Here is a 19,048-nt window from a genome sequence, read left to right as displayed (position 1 = left end):
GGGAGTAAAGTCAAAGCACACTGTCAGAACAACCATGGAATGGCTTCAGATGAAGAAAATTAATATCCTTGAGTGGCCCAGTCAGGGTATCGATCTTAACCCAATCAAGCATTTCTGACAAGACCTCGATTGCTGTCCACCGCTGCTCCCCAACATTTTGCAATGCTAATACAGACTTACCCAAGAAAATGCAATAGCTGTGAGAAGTGGTTCGACTAAGTATTGAGCAAAGGGAGATGAATACTTTTGAATTGCTGACATTTCCGTTTTTGAATTTTTAGTATTTTTGCTTTAAAATTTTCCCTTTTTTGGGCTCTACTTCTGGGGAAAAAAGGATTATGTGATTCACAAATAAAAATTCTCAGTTAGATTGGTAAATCCCTGTTATAATACTCATTTATGTGGACAAAGGGATGAAGGTGGAATCTTTTACAAGGCACTGTAAATCTTCAACCAACAGCACAGACTTCCAGCTGTGACTGCGGATAGTACTAAGGACAAAGATGATTGGCATTTGAAGCGAATGACCAGGGATGGAGGAGGCAAGCCACACGCGGCACAGAAAATGTAGGCTTGCACTTGAGGATGGAGCCTTCATCCAAATTTGCCTTTTAATCAAATGAACATAAACTAATAACAGAACATTAAAGAAAGAAGTATTATCAAATTAATCAGGAGGCTAGAGGCCAAGTGCTTTACTAAATTTAGAAGACGCCAACCACATTAAGATGTCTACATTGAGACACAAGTCAAATATAATGTTATACAAACCTAAGATGAAGTAAGGGGAAATCCATTTTCAGAGGCAATTAAAGCTTGCATTCTATAATTAGGAACAGAACTAGAGACCATAAAAAGAGGAACAACAGTCCACGGGGGGTTTTAAAAAGGGAACAATAATCTTAATGCTGTGTTCAGTTATCAAGCCAAATTTGCATAAGAGCTAGAGAGAAATGAGGATTAATTTTCAAGGTACTGCGTTGGACCACTCCCTCAGAATAGACAAATTTCAGAACTCGGAATTTTCAGAACAAGGTAAATTGGGAATTAAATCTAGGCTTTATATCTGGAGACTAGCAAACGCCCACTGGACTCGAGAAGCTGTTCTTCCATTGTCTTAAATCATGAGGGGTGGGGAAGAATAAAAAAGACGGCATACTCTTCCAAATCTGGACATAATGGGTGAGATAGCATACTATATCCAACATGAAAAGCAGGTTAATATTCTGTAGAAAGAATTGAATGATAAATTTGTATTTGTTCATCTGTACAACAGGGTTAGCGTTTCCCCAAAAGAGGATCAAAATGCAAGGGAGAACTTACCAGTCAGCTCAAGGAAGATCTACAGCGGCATGCAAAAGTTCGGGCACCCCTGCTCAAAATTTCAGTTACTGTCAATAGTTAAGTGAGTAGAAGATGAACTGATTTCCAAAAGTCAAAGATGAAACATTCTTTTCAACAATTCTAAGCAAGCTAAGTGTATTATTTTTGTTTTGTACAATTTTAGAGTGAAAATAAGGAGCACCATGCAAAGGTTTGGCACCCCCAAGAGATTTGAGCTCTCAGATAACTTTTACCAAGGTCTCAGACCTTAATTAGCTTGTCAGGGCTATGGCTTGTTCACAGTCATCGTTAGGAAAGGCCAGGTGATGCAAATTTCAAAGCTTTATAAATACCCTGACTCCTCAAACCTTGTCCCAACAATCAGCAGCCATGGGCTCCTCTAAGCTGCTGCCTAGCAATCTGAAAATCAAAATAAACGATGTCCACAGAGCAGGAGAAGGCTATAAGAAGACAGCAATGAGTTTCAGGTAGCCATTTCTTCAGTTTGTAATGTGATTAAGAAATGGCAGTTAACAGGAACAGTGGAAGTCAAGTTGAGGTCTGGAAGACCAAGAAAACTTTCAGAGAGAACTGCTTGTAGGATTGCTAGAAAGGCAAATCAAAACCCCCACTTGAAAGATTTAGCAGACTCTGGAGTGGTGGTGCACTGTTCTACTGTGCAGTGACACCTGCACAAATACAACCTTCATGGAAGAGTCATCAAAAGGAAACCTTTCCTGCATCCTCACCACAAAATTGAGCATCAGAAGTTTGCAAAGGAACATCTAAACAAGCTGATGCATTTTGGAAACAAGTCCTGTGGACTGATGAAGTTAAAATAGAACTTCTTGGCCTCAATGAGCAAAGGTATGTTTGGGAAAAAAGGGTGCAGAATTTCATGAAAGGAACACCTCTCCAACTGTTAAGCACGCGGGTGGATCGATCATGCTTTCGGCTTGTGTTGCAGCCAGTGGCTTGGGGAACATTTCACTGGTAGAGGGAAGAATGAATTCAATTAAATACCAGCAAATTCTGGAAGCAAACATCACACCGTCTCTAAAAAAGCTGAAGATGAAAAGAGCATGGCTTCTACAACAGGATAATGATCCTAAACACACCTCAAAATCCACAATGGACTACTTCAAGGGGCACAAGCTGAAGGTTTTGCCATGGCCCTCACAGTCCCCTGACCTAAACATCATTGAAAATCTGTGGATAGACATCAAAAGAGTAGTGCATGCAAGATGGCCGAAGAATCTCAAAACTAGGAAGGAAGAATAGGCGAAAATCCTCCAAACAAGAACTGAAAGACTCTTAGCTGGCTACAGAAAGCGTTTACCAGCTGTGATACTTGCCTAAGGGGGTGTTACTATGTACTGACCATTCAGGGTGCCCAAACCTTTGCTTCAGGCCCTTTTCCTTTTTTGTTATTTTGAAACTGTAAAAGATGGAAATAAAAAAAGTAAGCAACACACACAAAATGCTGGTGGAACGCAGCAGGCCAGGCAGCATCTATAGGGAGAAGTACTGTCGACGCTTCGGGCCGAGATACTTTGTCAGGACTAACTAAAAGGAAAGATAGTAAGAGATTTTAAAGTAGGAGGGGGAGGGGGAGGGGGAAATGAGAAATAATAGGAGACCGGAGGAGTTGGGGTGAAGCTGAGAGCTGGAAAGGTGATTGACAAAAGGGATACAGAGCTGGAGAAGGGAAAGGATCATGGGATGGGAGGCTTATGGAGAAAGAAAGGGGGAGGGGGGAGCACCAGAGGGAGATAGAGAACAGAGTGATGGGCAGAGAGAGAGAAAGAAAAAAGGGGAAAAATATATAAATCAGGGATGGGGTGAGGGGGAGGAGGGGCATTAACGGAAGTTAGAGAAGTCAACATTCATGCCATCAGGTTGGAGGCTACCCAGACGGTATACAAGGTGTTGTTCCTCCAACCTGAGTGTGGCTTCATCTTGACAGTAGAGGAGGCCATGGACAGACATATCAGAATGGGAATGGGATGCGGAATTAAAACGTGTGGCCACTGGCTTTCTCTGGTGGACAGAGCATTAGGTGTTCAACGAAACTGTCTCCCAGTCTGCGTTGGGTCTCACCAATATATAAAAGGCCACACCGGGAGCACCAGACGCAGTATACCACACCAGCCGACTCACAGGTGAAGTGTCGCCTCACCTGGAAGGACTGTCTAGGCCCCTGAATGGTGGTGAGGGAGGAAGTGTAAGGGCAGGTGTAGCACTTGTTCCGCTTACAAGGAAAAGTAATCTTGCTTAAATTATTGAAGAAATGTGTCATCTTTAACTTTATGCCTTTTGGAAATCAGGTTATCTTTTACTCGCTTAGCTATGCACAGTAACAGAAATTTTGTCCTGGGGTGACCAAACTTTTGCATGCCACTGTATATATATAAAAATAAAGGAACACACACTCTCTGTGCACTACAGGATGGAGTATTAAAACAGATGATCATCAAGAATCAACTTTATTCACCAAATACATGTTTGTGTCTTAGGAATTTGCTGTGGTGTGTTGCAACAATAGACAACATAGGCTGGAACTGACTCCCAAGGTGAATGAGGCCGAGGAGAGACCTGTTAGAGGGTCATAAATGGGATAGATAGTGCAGTTTTATTCCCATTGAGGGGAAGTCAAAAGCTACATGGAATAAGTAAGGTGACAAGGATTTAAATGGAAATGAGTCACACCCCCAGAGGGTGGTGGGTATGTGGATGGGGCTACCAGAAGTGGTGGCAGAGATGGATACAATTGTTTAAAACACATTTGGATAGATCCATAGGAACGATTTACAGGACTACGGGCCAAATACAGGTAAACGAGATGAGTAACGATAGGCATTTTGGTCAGTGTGAATGAGTCAGGCTTGTTTCTGTGCTGTGTAATTCTATTAATGTACAAAGCGAAAAAGGCTTTGCAAACTCATCAGACGCAACAGGCCCAACAAAACCTACTGGAATTATTAGATTTTGTGGTAAAGTATCCTTAAGATACAGAGACATCAAATGTTTAATAGATCAGCTCTCCAAATCAACACAGTGCAGGAATTGGAAAGTTCACCTGCAACTTGGTGCAGAAAATTCCATGTTAGTCACAATGAAATTGGATTTAAGACCACGTACGCGTGACTTGCCAAATGGAGGACCAACCTCACCAAGATGCCAACTGATATGGTCTAGTGATATCAAAACTGCAGGAATTACAAGTATCTAGCACACAACTAAGAGTAAGTGTTCAAAAGCCAATTCACCTTATAGATCCTTGCAAGGAAATAGATTCATGAAGCTAATTAATTTTGCATTTTCAACTAATTTAGAATTTAACAAAATTCATGCAAGGAGATAAATATCCATTTTCCAATTTTCAAATTACCTATTTAAAAAAGAACTAAGACAGTTTGCCATCTGATGTGTTAGATCAAATAAATGTTAGACCGTAACAAGTACCATCCCTCCTTAAAGACAACAATGGTACTGCAGATGCAATTCATTACTTCACGCTCGATGTTCCAAAGTGCTGCAGTACCTACCATAAGGAATCCCCACGATGGAAATAAACATAACTAGAGCAACAAGAAGGTAGAGCAGGGAGATCCACCAGCCGAACAGCAGCACATACAACACATTGTCACAGGTCACCAGAGATCCTGAAAGACAGTGAATACATTATAATACAGTCACTGGATTTCATGCTGTCCAAAGTTTGTTGGGTGCATTCCATTTTAGGGAAGGAATGCTGAAGCAATTTCCAGAACTAAACAGGATTCACTTCTGTATCCCCAGTGGTAAAGTAACAAATCAAAACTGAATGCTTGGTGATATGGATTGTCACATCAGCTGCTAGCCACTGAGCTAACAGAAGCTGGAATTTGAATTTAGTAGATCAAATGGGCATCTGGGTACATCAAGTCACAAGCTTAAAATTTAATTTCCCCGAGCTCAACCACTGAGGAAGTTGAAATCACAATGTTGAAAAAAGCACAGCAGCAAATAACAGCATTTTCGGTTGTTAACATAACTAACATGTCCCAAAAGACAACCAGCTGTAAAAGGCTTATCAATTCTATTCCATATGACGTGAGCTAGATTACATACAAATACAATCTTGGCAAGTTTAAATGCTCGTCATTCACATTCCGTCCTTCTCCACCTGGCCAATATTCTTTCATTTGCTTTAATTAGATAAATTATTTGGTTTTACCCCCAGTCCTCATGACTGGTCTCTATTCAAATTATGATCCCAGGTTCTAAATTCATGATACAGAAAATACTGCCTTAACTTCAAGTCCTCAGAATCCTGTACATTTTAACTCAAGGATTCTACTTATCTACAACACAGGGCAAATTTAACTAATGTTTTTGAAAAATAAAACTTTTTGACATAATTACATAGTTTGCAATGCTCCATTTACTAATACACCACAATCTGCCTCACCCACCCCTCAAATACCCCACACACACAGATTGGGATGTTAGAATATGAAAAATATTCAAAAATAAGACCATCCAATTTCCACTCAATATCTCATCACATACATAGGGACAAAATATCAAAATACTTCTTGCAAGATTACCCGGATGTTTGATGACGTTGAGATCAGAATAGAGTTCTTTCACTATTGCAGAACGGTCTTCCCAGGGTCTCTCGGTCACATGACTTTTCCATTTCTTAAATCCGAACTACGGAAGTTACAAATGCAGATTGCAAAAAGGATCAGGTAAACCAACCACTGCTTGTTTTATAAACCCTGTCCTCCACACTTACATAGGAATAGTAGACGGGATAAACTCTTAGACAGGCGCGTTGGTGGATATTAAGAGGGAAATATTTCTTCTGTCAGTCACATTCACTGATGACAATCAAACTTCCTTCAATTATACATGGCATAAAAATGCATTTGCCAAGACATACATTCTCCAAGGATCGTACTTTAATTTTACTTCATGTTAGCCAACAGCAGTGATAAAAAGTAGACTTAACCGTAGGAAATTTTGTGCCAAACTCCCATCAAAAGCTAGCTAAATTTTTTTAAATCTACAGGTGATAAGCCAATTTACTTTAAAGACTTGCACAGTCAGAAGAGGAGATCAAGTGCAGCATGTCTACATTTGCTGATGACACTAAACTGAGTGGAAAACCAAATTGTACAAAGGATGTGGAGAGTCTGCAGAGAGGTATAGTGAGTGGGCAATGGTCTGGCAGATGGAATGCAAGTTAGTAAATGCGAGGTCATTCACTTTGGAAGGGAAGAGAGAAGATCAGAATATTATTAAAATGATGAAAGACTGCAACATGCTGTTGTATAAAGACACTCGGGAGTACTTGTGCACGAGTCACAGGAAGTTGGTTTGTAGGTCAAGTCAAGTTTGTGATCATTTAATTATATACATGGATATCACCAAACACCCTGACCAGGGTGTAAAGCACAGTAATACACATAACACGCAATAACTTCAGAAAGTAAAATTTACATCTACAAATGAACACACAGTCAAATTAAATATTGTAGGATACAGTACACATTATTCAGTGACACTTTGAATGCGATGCGGCAGGGAGTTCAGAAGCTAAATGGCCTGAGCAAGGAAGATGTTTCCCATCCTGACTATCGGAGTCTCATGCCTCATGGTAGAACGTCAGAGGATGCTGGATGGATGGGAGGGAACCTTGATGATATTAGGGCCTTGTGTACGTAGTGCTCCTGATAATGTCCCCGATAGATGATAGCGACATCTCTATGACCCTCCTGGCCATTCTCACAGTCCTCTGTGGTTTATTAAGAAGGTAAATGGAATATTGCCTTTCATTACTAGGGGGACTGAATTTGAGAGCAGGGAGGTTAAGCTGCAATTGTACAGGGTATTGTGAGGCCACACCTAGAGAAATGCACGCATTCTGATCTCCTTACTTGAGGAAAGGCAGATTGGTTTTGGAGGTGGTGTAGAGGATGTTCACCAGGTTTATTCCAGAGATGAGTGGCTAACCTACGAGGAGAGATCGAGTCCGCTCGGACTATACTTACTGGAATTTGGATGAAAAAGAAGCTAGCTTAAAGAAATGTATAACACTATGAAAGTGAGAGATAAGAAAGATGCAGGGAAGTTGTTTCCACCGATAGGTGAGACTAGAGCTAGTGGACATGGTCTCAAGATTCAGGGAAATAGATTTGGGACATCAGAAGGAACTGCTTTTCAGAGGGAATAGTGAATCTGTGGAATTCTCTGCCCAGGGAAGTAGAAAGGTCACCTCATTAAATATATTTAAGCCACAGTTAGATAGATTTTTGCATAGCAGGAGAATTAAAGGTTATGGGGAAGGCAGGCAGGCAGAGCAGAGTCTACAGTCAGATCAGACAAGATCTTATTGAATGGCAGAGGAGGCTCAACAGGCCAGATAGCCTACTCCTGCTCCTATTTCTGATGTTATTGTAATTGGAGGCAGGCAGTATATAGATTTTCAGTTGCCTTTCCGAGGATCAATCACAGAAGGAGGAAAAGCAGAGCTACCTCCCCCTCCAACCAAGCTGCAGAATCTAAATTGGATTTTGGAAGCCCTGATGGAGACTGCTTCCACCACTCCCGCATTGGACTCTGTTAAAGACCACACTTTTCCATTGTCCAACAGAGCATTTTGTCTCCAGACCATAAGATATAGGAGCAGAATTAGGCCATTTGGCCCATCAAGTTCTCTCCAGCATTTCATCATGGCTGATCCATTTTCCCTCTCAGCACCAATCTCTTGCCTCCCCACCCCCATAACCCTTCGTGTCCTGATCAATCAAGAATCTATCAACCTCTGTTTAAATATACCCAAATACCTGGCCTCCACCACTACCCGAGGCAAAAAATTCCACAGATTCACTATTCTCTGGCTAAAGAAGCTTCTCATCTCCATTCTGAAAGAACACCCCTCTAGTCTGGGACTCTTAAGACTCTCCCACCATAGGAAACATCCTCTCCACATCAACTCTGTCAAGGCATTTCACTATTCAACAGGTTTCATGAGGTCACCCCTCATTCTTCAGAATTCCAGTGAATACAGACCCAGAACCATCAAAGCAAGAGATACACATCCAAACTGACAATACCGGAGTACAATTGGACTGAGTCACTAACCTTGTAGTTGTTGGCTAATTTATGGGCCTCCACTTCATTTTCTGCCAACAGTGTGGTCTTTGTCATCAAGCAGCCCGGACACGTGATTCCTTCGCAGGAATGATTTTGCGTCAGACTTGAACAGGTCGCTGTAACAAAATCAATCAAGACTTATTTTTAAGAAAATGAGTGATGATTCAACCCTTACCACAGACTTTACAAATAGGACAAGAATCAACATCTTAGTGGTTTGTACCATTTTTAATTTGTCCATCCAAACACAAGAGACCTTCCCAAGTCACTCAATTGCGAGGGTCAGAGTTATATTGTAAAACATAAACAGGAACAACACTTTTCCCAATACAAAACTTCACAGGATGCAAAATATAAACTGTGACAAAATAAAGTCATATCTCTGGTTCAGCAAGTAACATATTTTGAAACAAATCTTACCTTGACCACCATATTTCAAAAGAACAATGGCAGTGTGTGTGTATGTATATATATATATATTAAAAAATCCATTATACATTGTCATATGATTTCTTTATTGATCAGACCATTGAGGCTGGCGTGGTAGTGCAGTGGTTAGCACAGCGCTTTACGGTACAGGGAACCAGAGTTCAATTCCTACCACTACCTGTAAGGGGTTTGTACATTCTCCCTGTGACCGTTTGGGTTTCCTCCAGGTGCTCCATTTTCCTCCCACAGTCCAAAGATGTACCAGTTGTAAGGTTAACTGATCATTGTAAATTGTCCCACGATTAAACTCGGATTAAACCTGAGCAAAGGTGGTCAGCGTGGCTCAAAAGACTGAAGGCCTGTTCCGTGATGTATCTCAATAAATAAATAGAAATAAGGAACAGATCGCAAAAAAATGTACTTAATCACATCAAGTTTGTGATCTCTTGATCAAAGTCTAGATTGAGAGTGTCACCACACAGTGGTTGTTCTACTGAAGTAATACATTGCACAATGACCTGAAATATGTAAAATGAGCAACCAAATATCAACTGCTGACATTACTGCTCAGCAGATGGAGGCACTGTGTCAGGACGTGTGATCCACATCACGCCAAGCAGAATACTCACTCCAAAAGGAAGCATTAAAAGCCCAGGGTTAAAGAAACTGCACAGCTGCCTCATGGTTCAATCCCAACATCGAGTGCATGAACTTTGCAGTCTCCACTAGTGACCACATTGGTTTCACTGGTGCTCTGCCTCCATCCATATCTCAACAACATCCCACAGTGCAGGCAAATGCCAAAACACATCATCAAAGTCTAAAGGCATGCAAGAGATAAAACATGGCAGAGCTAGAAGGAAAATTAAAAGGTAATGTAAATTCTCCACCAAGAGTTAGCATGAACGCAATGGACGGAATGGTCTCTCACATCATTAATAACCCAATGCCAATCAATCTGTCTTGAATACACTCAGCAGTTCTTGCAATTCTCTAACTAAACTTATACAGCCCTTTGTGTGAAGAGCACCCTGGGCTACTGAGGTCATCGTGGAATGCATTACCTCAGCAGAAGAACATGACCCAGTTTAGGATGGTGCTGCTGATGCCCAGCACCTACATATCAGCGGCAAAATACACAAACAAATTACTGAAAACCTTGTAAATAATACGTCATTATTAACAATCACTGCGAACAGTGGAGAAGCAAGCAGAGGCAAAGCTAGATGAGTGGAGGTGGGTGGAGTGAGGGAAGTCCCAGTATCTGATCAATTTAAGCGGCAGGCCAGTTCTACTCACTGCTCTGCGATGTTTACTCGGCTCTGCGATGAACTGAGGCTGTGGACTGTTCCGGCTGCAGTGATGCCTGGCTACGTAAAACTGCAGTTCTGAGTGCTATTTGCTTACTTTTATTGCTTGCATGATTTTTTTCTCTCTCTGCCTAATGGCTGTTCAATGGTCTTTTTTAAAATGGGTTCATTGTGGACTTCATTGGTTTTTGGCTGCCTGTAAAGTGACGAATCTCAAGGTTGTACAATACTAAATGTACTTTGAACTTCGAAGAAACTGACTTCCATTTCAGTTAGTTACTTGCTCCTTTTTGAGACTTTACAGCAAAAAAACCATAAGACACAGAAGCAGAATTAGGCCATTCGTCCTATCGAGTCTGCTCTGCCATTCCATTATGGCTGATCCCAGATCCCACTCAAACCCATACACCTGCCTTCTCGCCATATCCTTTGATGCCCTGACCGATCAGGAAACAATCAACTTCCGCCTTAAATATACCCATGGACGTGGCCTCCACCACTGTCTGTGGCAGAACATTCCAGACTCACTACTCTCTGGCTAAAAAAAATTCCTCCTTACCTCTGTTCTAAAGGGTCGCCCCCCCCCCCCAATTCTGAGGCTGTGCCCTCAAGTTCCCCACCATAGGAAACATCCTCTTCACATCCACCTTATCTAGTCCTTTCAACACTCAATGAGATGCCTCGGCATTTTTCAAAATTCCAGAGAGTACAGGTCTAAAGCTGCCAAAAGCTCTTAATATGTTAACTCCTTCATTATGAACCTCCTCTGGATTCTCTCCAATGACAACACACCCTTCCTGATATATGGGGCCCTAAACTGTTGACAATACTCCAAGTGTGGTCTAACTAGTGTCTTATAAAGCCTCAGCATTATCTCCTTGCTTTAATATTCTATTCCCCTTGAAATAAATGGCAACATTGCATTTGCCTTCTTCACCACAGACTCAATTTGTAAATTAATTTTCTGGGAGTCTAACACAAGGACTCCTAAGTCCCTCTCCACCCGATGTTTGAACCTTCTCCCCAATTAGATAATAGTCTGCACTATTGTTCCTTTTACCAAAATGCCTCATCATATATTTCCCAACACTGTATCCCATCTCCCACTTTTTTGCCCATTCTTCCAATTTGTCTAAGTCCTGCTACAATCACATTGCTTCCTCAGCTCTACCTACCCCTCCATCTATTTTCGTAATATCAGCAAACTTTGCCACAAAGCCATCAATCCAAACCATTAACAAACAATGTGAAAATTATTGGTCCCAATACTGACCCCTAAGGACACCACTCGTCACTGGGAGCCGACCAGAAAAGGCCCCTTTTATTCCTACTTGCTGTCTCCTGCCTGTCAGCCATTCCTCTATCCATGCTAGTATCTTTCCTGAAATGCGATAGGATTTTATCTTGTTAAGCAGCCTCATGTGTGGCACCTTATCAAACGGCTTCTGAAAATCCAAGTAAATGACATCCACTGCCTCTCCTTTGTCCACCCTGCTTGTTACCTCCTTCAAAAACTCTAACAGTCAGGCAAGATTTCCCACTACAAAAACCATGCTGACTTTGATGCCCTAGTCTGCCCTCATATTTCATCTTTTCCATTCTTATGGCTTTTCAGTTGCTTTTTGTTGGATTTTAAAAGCTTCCCAATCATCCAACTTCCCACTCGCTTTTGCTACCTTATATGCCCTTTCCTTGGCTTATATGTAGTCTTTAACTTCTTTTGTCAGTGACAGTTGCCTAGCCCTGCCACATGAGAACTACTTCTTCTGTGGGACATACCTAACCTGCGCCTTTTGAACTATTCCCAGAAACATCAGCCATCTCTGCTCTGCCGTCATCCCCACCAGTATCCTCCTCCAATCCACCTGGGCAAGCACCTCTCGAATGCCTCTGCAATTCCCTTTATTCCACTGCGTTACTGGTACATCTGACTTATGCTTCTCCCTCTCTCAAACTACAGTATGAATTCAGTAATATTATGATCACTGCCTCCTAAGGGTTCCTTTATGTTAAGCTCCCTAATAAGATCCGAGTTATTTCACAACACCCAATCCAAGATGGTCTTTCTCTGAGTAGGCTCGAGCACAAGCTGCTCTAAAAAACCAGCTCAATAGGCATTCAACAAATTCCCTCTTGTGATCTGACACCAACCTGACACCAATCCTCTTGCATACTGAAGTCCCCCATTACAATTGTCACTTCCTCCGACATACTTCAGCCCAGAGAAACATCATCCCTGCATCTACTCAGTCAATCGAGTAAGAAACTTTCTTTATTTTAATAAGATCACCACTGTTTTTTCTAAACTCGAGATGTGGACCCAGAAGACAATTTCACTCCACAGGGCAAATTGCCATCCCAGAAACCAATCTGGCAAATTTGCATTATAAACAGACTGTTGTAGACCGAATAACTGTGCCTCTACTATTTGGACTCCAAATCGAATGCTTTCAACTGATTTCTGTCCATTAACCAATCTTCATTCCCTACTTGTAAAGCAACCCTGATCCTACATTCTCCTATTGGGTTTAATTACCTCACTTACCATCGTCATGATCTACTGAAACGCCAACTTCACCAGAGCCTCTGGCTCCCCTTCCTTCTACCCAATTACATTCTTAAACAGCTAAGGTTTTATCAGACAGTATTTTCCTTTCAGAAATCCATGTTAAATCTGATCTGCAATCACACTGATAATTCTAGTTCAATAATGAAGTCACCCTTGCAATCTACCTTGGCCCTTGGACCTGCTTCACGGCACTTTCTAAGCATGACATTATATTCTGCATTGTGTTTTTGCTTTCCTCTTTGTACCACCTTGATGTACTATGCTCTGAATTTATTTGTGTAGACCGAACACAGAGCAAGTTTGTCACTGTCTGTACAGTATACGTGCCAATTATAATCCAATGAGTTTTCAAATCCCCACTGCTACTGATGTAGTTCTCATTTTCATTTGGCCTTGTTGCCCAATTTTTGGGTTTACATTCATTACTGTGAAAACAATATTGGGATTTCTGGAATTTTAGAAGATGAAAACTAGTACACCCACCACAGCCATATTTCAAAGTCTTGGGGTGAAGATCACTGGGTCTTAGAAGGGTGCTGGGGGGGCAGCAAAGTCAGACACATTAAACTTCCGTACTCTTAATAAAACTAAGGGACAAGAGGTTCTGCAGATACTGGAAATCTGGATCAACACATACACACACACAAAATGCAGGAGAAACTCAGCAGGTCAGGCAGCGTTTATGGAGGGAAATGGGCAGGCAGCATTTCAGGCCGTTCCAAAAGCGGATCTAAAAGCACCGTGTAAATGCAATGGTTTCCAGAGGGGAATGAACATGAAAGGCATGATAGATGACTAGTTCGAAAGGACTAACCTGCATTCAATTTTGGTGTAAGTGGTGAAGGAAAGTCCATCAGTTCAGTCTGCAGATGTGGTTCACTCTGCCTGTCCCAGGGAGTCAGAGGAGCTGCTTCAGCCCTTACAGAACTCTCCCTCCCAAAGTCTATCACTGGAAACAAAAACCAAAACATCCTCCATAAGATGGTGGTTTCATATTCTACATTAAGTTATACCCATATAAAGTCACAATAAAAACTGCTGGACTGCCAAAACCAAGGAAGCCGCATCTTATTGGCTGGATACAAAGTTGTCTCACCTTAGGCAAGGAGCTCATGGTATGGAATTTCATCAAAGACGTCTCACTGTATGGAATTTTGATCAAAGATGTCTCACCGTATGGAGTTTTGATCAATATTGCTTAATGCTTGGAAATCCACTGCCAGTTAATCCATAGAGTTTAAGGTTTACAGAGCTATCAGGTTCAGTGTAGTGCACTCAACAGAATGCATGATGGGGAATGAAAATTGTCCCACACTCAGTCATTTTTCAGCAGATTCACTTGCATTTGAAAAGCTTGTCCCTGGGGACTGAAGCAAGATTTCAGGGCAAATTGTCAATGACTTTTTAGAGACTGGGTCAAAACCGTCAAGAGTAGGTCACAAAAATACATTTATAAAAAGATTCTGTTTTGTAGCTAGAGGTTAAAAAATGATGCCTCAAACATCCAAGAAGCCAAATGCCCGTGAGAAAATGAGAGCGGAGCTAAAATAAAACTGGAATACAACTTGTAAACAAAATAGGTGGAATGACAGTTTGGTTCAGGTTCAGGGTTTAGATATGCCAATTGTCTTTTTGGGTAAAATAGGCATGGTCTAGGCTGGTACGATCTAGTTCAGGTGCTTGGAGGAGTTCTTTAGACCTCCTGAAAAGAGACATTCATTGTACAGGAAGATCAGAGCGCCGACACAGAAGCACAAATCTATAACCCAGGATGCTGGCGCCAAAGGCAAGATTAGTATTCATTACTCATCCTAAGTACCCTGCTTCCTTCAAGCATCTGTTGTTTTTGAAACTCTGCAGTGTCTTGGGAGTGGAAGGTGCTGCGATACCCCATGCAAATCAGATACTCTGACCATGGTTGGTGGTACAGAGATATTCAGATAGGCTTTGCCTTGATGTCAGGGTTTGAATGTTGACAGAATTGAACACGTAGGTAAATGAACAACATTCCACCTAATTCCCAAGCCATGCCATCTGGATGGTAGGAAGAATCTGTAGATGGACTAAATCAGACATTATTGTATTTGTGGGCAGGACACATTTAGCCAACATTCTACTGCTGAATATTAGCTAGTGTTTCAGTTGCTTTAGTGCAGAGACAGTTCCTGTACACAAGATCAGAAAGAAAGACAATCATGCCAAAGCAGCTTGCAACTATAAAGAGGGACTTGGGGGGGTAGCCACAGACGAACTGTAGGAAATCAGCTAGCCTCTTTCCGCAGTGCACAAGTGTTCACAAATAGCACTGTGATAATGTCCAGGGAGATCCATTCAAGTGGGGTTCTTGGGGATACCTTTTAGCCAAAACTCCACTAAGTAACTTCCCTGTTCTGTTTTAAAATAGCGACAATCGAGAGAGCACCGTCTTCAGGATGACGCCTCAACCAACAGACAGCAACTCCAACAGAGCAACACCGTTTCAGTTGTGTACATAAGTACCAGCTGAGAGCAGAAAGTGAACCCCAGACCCTTTCCGTCAGGCACAAAGTGTGAGCAACTCAACAACAATTTCTTTTTTAAAAAGATATACATTACTACAGCCAAGTAGTTGGGGTCCACAGGTTCAGTGGCTGCTGTTGTTTCTTGACAGCAGGTGATATGCATCACATTGTCTGAAGATGGCTTTTTGAAGACTGCAATCTCAGGAACAGCAGAAATGCATCTTTCACTTCAGATTCCCAGCTACAGATCTCACATTTGTCTATCATGTACATACATGGTCTCACTGTTCACCACCACTGCTGGATGTAACAGTGGAGCCGACCTGCAGCTTGTGGGGTCATTACAGCAGTCCATAACCTGAATGTTTCTTCTAATTAGAGTCCATGGAACCATTTCACGTCTTCATGAAATTTACTTGATGATAGAATGAGATACATGACAAAAAACTGGTTTACCCAAACTTGAACAGTTCTGCTCCATCTGTCAAAAACGGAATTTGCTGATAGCCAACCATTTTAATTCCTATCCCCATTCCCATTCCGATATATTGGTCCATGGACGATACCACTCTCAGAGTGGAGGAGCAACACCTCACATTCCTTCTGGGTAACCTCCAACCTGATGGCATTAACACCCATTTTCCTTCCAGTAATTTTACCCCCTCTTGATTACTGTCCCCCCTTCCCTCTTCTCCTATTATCCATTCTGGCCTTTTAACTCTTCTCCTCACCTGCATATCACCTCCCACTGATGCCCCCTCCCCCAATTCCTTTTCTCCCATGGTCTACCCTCCTCTCCTATCAGATTCATTCTTCTCCAGAACTTTATCTCTCCCACCCATCTAACTTCACCTGTCACCTAGCTTGTCCTCCTCTTCCTCCCAACTTTTCATTCTGGCATCTTCCACTTCTTTCCAATCCTGATGAAGAGTCTTAGCCCAAAAGGTTGACTGTTTACTCATTTCTATAGATGCTGCCTGACCCGCTCAGTTCCTCCAGCACTTTGTATGTGTTGACCTGCATTTCCAGCGTCTGCAGAATCCCTTGTGTTTATAAATTATTTCACTATCAATTCAAATATTGAAAGGTCTAGGTAGAATGCATGCATAGAGGACATTTCCTACAGTGGGAAAGTCTAGAAAGCACAGAGTAAAAGAACGTCATTTTAGAACAGAGATGAGGAGGAATTTCTTTAGCCAGAAGGTGGTGAATTTGTGGAATTCACTGGCACAGACAGCTGTGGAAGCCAAGTCATTGCAAGTATTTAGAGCAGAGATTGATAGGTTCTTGATTATTAAGGGAAAGGTTTATGGGGAGCAGGCAGGAGAGAGGGATAATAAATCAGCCATGATGGAATGGCACAGCAGACTCCATGGGCCAAAGGGTCTAGTTATACTCCCATGTTTTATGGTCTGAAAGGAATGTATTGATGATAGTGCCTCATCACCTAAATGGTACACAAAATGAGAACTGGATCACAGCAACTTCTACCTCTCAAAGCTAGGTTCAGATAAAGGACAAAACACGATTCACGAGGAACGTCAATGGCATGGAATCCATAACACTTTCAACATATTTTTCAAATTCTAAAAGTCAGATGGACTGAAAAGAATACACAACTTGGTGTATTTACAAATTGCAGCCTCTTTCAGATGGTACCATCATCGTTTGTACCATTCAGTCTTGCTTGGTCACCACCCGATGGCAAACATTTCCGCTGTTCCTTCTACCACTTTCATTTCTAGATCTGATGGAAGTTCGCTGACCTCAGGCATTAACTGTTTGACCAGAGGGTTGCCAGCATTTTCTGTTTTTCTTCAGGTATCTGTGGAGCAGCCATTCCTGGCGATTCTCCACATCTTTATAAATTATTTTCCTGGTGATTATCTACCTCCATCATCCTTTAGACATTTTACATAAAGACAAGTGTTTATTTTTTTCTCTCCATTATCTTCTGCCGGTCATTTTAAAGGAATACAAATGCAGGAGGTGGCACTGAGTGTAGGGCACAATTGAAGCATTGTGGCCAATTCTGGAATCCACCAGAGATAGTGATGGGCCTACTGGATAAAGACTTTCAACCACATTTAGAGCGGTGAAGATGGAACATGGAACAGCACAGTATGAGCTCTTCGGCCGTTTCCTGTTACACAGCCGATAATCCTCCATTTTCCTTTTCACTGAGGATGAAGTGTGCTCCTCAGAAACTAGCTGGTTGAGAAGGTTGATGGATCTCCAATATCATGATCCACAACATACAGCTAAACAACTCAAGAACCAAGGGTCACACTTTAAAAGAATAATGGCATACAAAATAAAGAAAAATTTATAGCCCAGCTATATTACATTTTCCGTATTCACATCCAACTTAACATTCAGTGCATAAAAGACAATCAGGCATTACCCATTCAAACCTCTAACACATTCCTCGATTCACTAGATAAAGACAATGGTAGACATACAAAAGCCATCTGCTCTATTTAGCCAACAGTAAGCCACACCTATAACTAAAAAGCACCAATCCAGAGTTTGCTCTCAAACTTACTGAGAAACAGTAAAAATGTAAACTACTGGAGGAACTCAGTGGGTTAGACAGCATCTGCTGAGGGAAACAGATCGAGACCCTTCACCTAGGCTGAAGTTCACATCAGATAAACTTCTAACTTTATTCTTTGTCCTAGTTACTGCAATGAATTATTTTCTTTAAGATGACAACTATAAAAAGAATGCACTGAAAACACACAGTGATACACTGATTTGGTGAACACTGGTCTGTCTCCTCTCTTCAAATATCCATGACAATTACAGCATCACATGAGGCAGTGACTAATGTCACAGGACCAGCGCCAAATTGTCCAGTAGATCATGTGTCCAATACTGAACCAAAGATTTGGTAACACTTCTGTGGAGTTTATTACATCAAAGTCACTAACTACATGATCAAATTAGTTCTGTACAGTTCAGCCTCACGAATAAAGAAGCTGTCTATTGGACCCAAATCATTCTTCAACAGGTATTAACTACAGGGGCCAATTCTTCGCTGCAGCAGTGAAACAAAAGGAATCTGCAAACACCAGAAATCTGAAAGAAGAATGGAAAACATGGAACTGCTTAGTGGCATCTGTGGGGACAGAAACAAAGTTATTGGTTCAGATAACGATCTTTCACCAAAGAAAGGCCAACAACTTGAAACATTAACCATTTCTCTCTCTGTGGCTGCTCTCTGACCTGCTCTGCATTTTCAGCACAGTGCTGATCACCAATACTCAGCTGTGCTGTGTGGAAGATGCAGTAAGGCAAGGGTAAGGAAATGTCCAGGCAAATAGAGTGCAGACAGCCCGGGCAAGAATGGTCTTTGACAGGCAAAGCCTCCCCTTACAGAGTAGATTACCGGAGACATCTTCATTTACAGGAGATGTTCTCCAGGAATGGGCAAGAAATCAAAATGGGCTGAATTTATAGTTTTATTAAAACAAGTCATCTCAGATAGTTTAGGATGGTTGTGAATATTGATAGCTCAAGTTGAAGCATTTGATATTGCGGTGTTCGCTGTGCGGGGCAATTAGCTTACAGACATTTCAAGGTGACACACTCTGCCCACAGTTGTTGGTGTTTCTCTCGGGGACAACTTATGTTTATATTGCCCCCCCCCCCCTCCAAATAATCAGGTGTGAGGAAAGTGGCGCGATAAAAAAGCAAACACTCCCAGAAAGAAACACCAACAACTGCACACTGATGATGTCACCTTGACAGGCAATGAAACGTCTGCA

At 41.7% G+C, this 19,048-nt stretch overlaps 1 protein-coding gene across 3 annotated transcripts in view; it reads right to left on the bottom strand.

The window, feature by feature from the left end:
• cax1 (cation/H+ exchanger protein 1) overlaps window positions 1-19,048 on the bottom strand; it is a 62,659-nt gene that overhangs the window by 39,958 nt on the left and 3,653 nt on the right. For 2 of the 3 annotated variants that reach the window (XR_009515302.1, XM_059987034.1), the window contains exons 2-5: window positions 13,592-13,726; window positions 8,458-8,585; window positions 5,916-6,021; window positions 4,872-4,988 (exon numbers count right to left, since the gene is read on the bottom strand). Coding sequence is in view for 2 of the 3 variants with exons in the window: in XM_059987034.1 (XP_059843017.1) it covers window positions 4,872-4,988; window positions 5,916-6,021; window positions 8,458-8,585; window positions 13,592-13,726 (486 nt within the window). In the remaining variant the exon portion in view is untranslated. The remainder of the gene's footprint in view (window positions 1-4,871; window positions 4,989-5,915; window positions 6,022-8,457; window positions 8,586-13,591; window positions 13,727-19,048) is intronic. The other variant, XM_059987035.1, reaches the window with a different exon arrangement.

Source organism: Hypanus sabinus, chromosome 13 (assembly GCF_030144855.1).
Source record: "Hypanus sabinus isolate sHypSab1 chromosome 13, sHypSab1.hap1, whole genome shotgun sequence".
NCBI lineage: Eukaryota > Metazoa > Chordata > Chondrichthyes > Myliobatiformes > Dasyatidae > Hypanus > Hypanus sabinus.
This window is presented reverse-complemented; position numbering and strand designations above follow the sequence as displayed.